Here is a 5,034-nt window from a genome sequence, read left to right as displayed (position 1 = left end):
CCTGCCACTGGTCGCCATGTCTCTTCTAGCAGTCATTCCAAGTGTGCCTCCAGCCCTGCCACCAGCCACCCTAAACCCATCACTGGCCACATCAAGCCTGTTACTAGCTACCCTGGGCCTGTCACTGCTGGCCACCCTAAGTTCTTTGCTTCCCATCACCCTGAGGCCACTACCACCTATCACCTTGAATCTGACATCACTGACTTCCCTGAGTCTTCCTCCAGCCCTTCCACTGGGTCCCCTGAGCTTGCTGCCAGCCAGCTGGAACCTGCTGCCACTGCAGACTTTCCTGACCCTCCTGTAGTTACCACTGTCACCAGTGATTACCGTCAGGTTGTGGTTATTGATGCTGAAGATGGTTCAGATGGAATGAGTGTGTGAAAACGATCTTGTAGGTGTCCAGGCAGGGGTTTTCTGGGTTCGATTTGCATATGTGATCCAAAGTGAGATACCCTACTGCATCTACACCCAGAGACACACACAGACACTGCCCCACAGTCATGGTATAAGCTACATCTGCCTTTCAGGCATACTCCTCCTTACGTAACGTGCGCTTAAAAAGTGTGTGTGTGTGCGTGTGTGTGTGAGTGTGTACTTGCTATCTTAGGGACCAAATTCCCTCAAGTTTGACATTTGTTGCTCTGAACCTCCCTTTCTTTCTGTGGTTAACCTTCAACCCTCAGTGGTCCTTGAAACTTTAGACTAAATTTTCCCCCCACACTCTGTCCCCCTTCTCTTGCTTTCCTCATTGCCTCCACCTTGGCCCTCTTTTCCTCTCCCATTCCCTGAGGGTTTGGGGGAGTGCATGCGCCAAGGTAAAGGTGTGTTGTGGCGAAGGCTTCTGTCAAGTGAACGTGACTGCACAACTTTGTGTTTTTAAGTGTGTGACTCTATATTGTATTTTAATGGCAGTCAGAAAAGCAGTTGCAATAAAGTGCAGATCCTTGAAGGTTTTTTTTCTAAATTTCAGCAACAAAAGATAACCCATATCTGAAACATAGAATTTGATAAGCTCTTATTAAAATAAATTTTTATGCCTATGAGATCAAATGGCAAAAAGAAAAATGTGGAAAAGCTAAATTACTTCTCTTTGTGAAAATTCAAACATTGGTGCTGATTTTTATAGGCAAACATGGTTGCAAATGAGGCGCTGTTTTTACCATATTTGTAGTCTTTAACCTTTTTTAGTGTTTTTGTCAGATTTTCTTTCATTTAGCTTCAGAGAAATTGATCCATTCATACACTGCTTTCTTCCTCTAAAACCTGAACCTATGATTGCTAGGATCCATTTACAGTCATATTTTTAATATTACAACTCATAACTGCTTTTTACCTCAGAGATTTTTTTTTAAACAGCCTGATGTTTTCACACCATCAGTTTGTGCATTTTTCTTTTTCATTTAGAAGGGAATTTGATGTACTAACTGGCATTCAGAGTGAGTGGACTCTTGCCATGGAGGTTGGGAGTGAGTATTGCTGTGCCCCTGGTCAAGGAGGAGGGTGAGGAAGAAGAGATGCCAGGAGCAGCTTGGCTGAGGTACTGTGATACAGTGTTAAGTCGTAGATTTCTTGCATCAGCACACTCACCAGCCCAGGGAATGCTTTTTTCTCTAGAATTCAAGAGAAAAAAAACTGCTGTTTAATGAAAATTTCCATTTTTGACTCGAATTGACACTAAACAGAGTTTACTGTACAAAAACTTATAAGGATACGTGGAAATGTATTATACTGCCTTACTCCAATTCTGTATTTGTGATAGCAATTAAATAAATGTGTTTTGTGGCTTCATTGTGCAATGTGTTGATAAATTCATCTCTTCCACCAGAATTACTTGTGAGAGGGTGTCTTGGGTGGGGGCGGAAAACCATTGCCCTTGGGAGATCAGAACACTTGGATGCAGTCTCCGTCCCTGCAAACTGTGGAAGGAGTGCTCACTCGTGTGGTGACATTGGATGGCCTGACCTGCCAGCTCTTGGACTTCCAGGGCTTGCCTGCCATGGAGCTTCAGAAAATAGGTCTCTCCCTTTTTTGTAGTTTGCTATAGGGCATGCGTGCTCACCTGAGAGAGAGGGAAAGTGAAAAATCGCTCACCTGGGGGGGATAGCTAGCCATGCCACAATTCCTTTTCCTCCATTATCCTCTTGGGATGTGGGGTATGCATGCACGACTGGCATGTTTTTCAAGCCATCAGGATTTGAGCCGTGCAGTCAGCCATCTGGGATCGATCCACCTTAACTTCTGCGCCACCTGCTGGTCCAAAAACAGGTTTATTTTTACTCTAGTGAAAGATGTGAAGCCAGGCCCCTATAATGTCACAACCTCAGGGGTCCTTGGGACTAAGAAACAGCTCCTGAAGCAGTGGGGGGAGGCATAGGAGTGGAAAACAGGGAGGCTGGTGGTTTGCTTTCCAAGGAGGGAGGTGGGTGGCAAGACCCCAGTCACTGGACAGGGTCCCTGATCTAAGAAAGTCTCAAAAGAATCTATACAGACAAGGAAATGCTCAAACCGGGTTCAAAATAATATATGGTAGGACATCATTTTTTTAAAAAACATGCACATATATAATGTAGACACATGGAGTCATGTGTGTGGTTAGTCTATCCAGGCTTTGCTGCACTGTGTACACTGAGGTCATTCTAAATGACCTAAACAGGGACTTAAATACTTACAAACTGGTCAACCATCAGCACATCTCCTTCATGCTTTCCAAGTTCTTCCTCTCTGCCCCCAACCCAGGAGCTGTGCTAGGTGACACTGCAAATCCAAGCCAAGGGTGCTGTATCCTAAGGCTTCAAAGTGCTATTCTCCAGGGAGTGCAGGGTGCAGGGTTCTGAAAGGAGATGAAAGAGGTGAAGAGAACCATCTGTCCTTATTACAACTTTGTTCCACACTTGGCCCGCCACTCTTGAAGCAACAATGCTGATGCCCAGAGTTGCACAAAGTCTCCAGAAAGCGGCAGTTTGGGCCGCTTCTCTTTTTTTTTTTGGAGAGGTTTTTGCTATAGGGCACATGCGCTCGCCAGACAGACAGAGAGAGACAGAGAGACAGAAAGCGAGAAATCACCCCCCAGGGAGGATGGCCACGCCGCAATCCCTTCTCTTCCATTCTTTCGGGATCTTGGGCACGCACGCACACATGCCTGGCGTGTTTTAAGCCACTGGGTCGGGGACTTGAACCGCGGTCAACTATATGGGAGTCTAGCGACATAAGCCATAACGCTAACTGCTGGTCCTGGGGCACTTCTCAAGCAAGCTGCCTTCACTAAACTCACCTTACTCCCTCTAGGCACCTCAAGCCAAACCACCTCCTTCACTGCAGGAACAAGCAGCAGTTCAAGCTCCATGCCCTCTCAGCTCAAACACAATGAGAAACATTTTTCTCCGTCCCTTCCTTCCCTGTTTCCCTTACACCCAAAGTCAAGGAGCCTGTAAATACCTGTTTACCCCACTCACTTTGTGTGACCTAGGCTAATATGGGGCTTCTGGCTTTCTATCTGTGAGAGCCAAAGGGCATGTTCTACTGACTGCCTCAAAGAGGGACTCTGCCTTCAGGTGAGCCTGTCTCCATGATCAAGGGATAAAAAGTGCAAGCAACTTTTCTTTTTCTTATTTTTTATGTTTTTATGCCATAGGGCAAGTGCACTCGCTGGAGAGAGACAAAGAGAGGGAAAGTCCTACAACCTTTTCAAAATGACATTTATTTATTTATATTTTGCTTATTATTATTTTAAAATTTCCTAGAGGGCACATGTGTTTACCAGAGAGACAGACAGAGAGAGAGAGAGAAAATAAGAAAGCACTCGAGAGAGAGAGAGAGAGAGAGAGAGAGAAACTGAGAGAGAGACATAAAGAAAAAGCAGTTGCCAGGTCCTGGATTTGAACTGTGGTTGGCCATGTGGGAGTCCGGTGCCTTAACCATCATGCTACCTGCTGGCCCCATCACCCACAACTTTTAAGTGACAATTTGTCCCAGTTTCTACTCTTTTTCTCTTTTTAAATGGAAATACATTTTATCTACTGTAAGGTGACAGCTTTATAATTTTTACATGTATACACTTACCTAACTACTACCTTGACCAAGAGATAGACAGTCCTCCAAGTAGGCTCCATTTTTTTTTAAAAATTACATTTGATCACTGTACATCCTTACAGTGTACATAAATATTTTCCCCAGCACGAATATAGTGCATATTAGTCTAGTCCAAGACATGACCATACATGTTATCAACAGATACCTTTTCTTTTCTGTGTCTATTAAATGTTCTTTCTGATTACTCCCTCCTACTTCCCACTACTCACCCTCCCTTGTACTGTTTCTAGTATCTAAAGTACCCCCCTGCACCCACATGCTTTCCGTTTCTGCCATAGAGGGCGGACATTCAGTATATATTAAGCAAGGACTTACAATGTCTCTCTTTCATAACTTGGTTTGCTTTGCTTACCATTAAATCTTCCATATTTGTATCAAATGTCAGGGTCTTATTGTTTTTGTTTTTGTTTTAATGGCTGAGTAGTATTCCGTACTGTTTATGTGCCTCATTTTTTCAGTCCAGTCATCTGCTCTTTGACATTTGGGTTGATTCCATGTCTTAAAAATTGTGAATAATGCTGCAATAAACATGGAAGTACACATGTTTTCTGGACTGAATGTTTTCCTATCCTTTGGGTAGATTCTCAGCAGTGGAATTGCTGGGTCTATGGTAATTCTATTTTTCATTTTTTGAGGAACCTCCAAATTGTTCTCCACAGTGGCTGTACTAGTTTACATTCGCACTAGCAGTGCAAGAGTTCCCTTTTAACTGCAGCCTTGCCAGTGTATCATTATTTTTTAATCTTAGCCATTCTGACTGGGGTTAAGTAGTATCTCTTTGTGGTTTTGACTTGCATTTCCCTTATGACAAGAGATGTTGAGCACGTTTTCATATGTTTTTGAGCCATTTGTATGCTGTCCTTGCAGAGATGTCTGTTCAGCTCATTTGTCCACTTTTAAATTGGATTATTTTTTGTGATATGCTGTTTGCCAGGTAGGGTCCCT

General features: G+C 43.7%; 1 protein-coding gene across 1 annotated transcript in view; it reads left to right on the top strand.

Annotated features, from left to right (window-relative positions):
- GPR50 (G protein-coupled receptor 50) overlaps positions 1-381 on the top strand; it is a 4,344-nt gene extending 3,963 nt beyond the window's left edge. The window contains exon 2 of the mRNA XM_027769376.1: positions 1-381. This exon is cut by the window's left edge and continues 1,190 nt beyond it. Within this exon, the coding sequence (XP_027625177.1) occupies positions 1-381 (381 nt within the window).
- Positions 382-5,034: the final 4,653 nt, after the last annotated feature.

This window comes from Tupaia chinensis, unplaced genomic scaffold (assembly GCF_000334495.1).
Source record: "Tupaia chinensis unplaced genomic scaffold, TupChi_1.0 Scaffold149448_1, whole genome shotgun sequence".
In the NCBI taxonomy this organism is placed as follows: Eukaryota; Metazoa; Chordata; class Mammalia; order Scandentia; family Tupaiidae; genus Tupaia; species Tupaia belangeri.
This window is presented reverse-complemented; position numbering and strand designations above follow the sequence as displayed.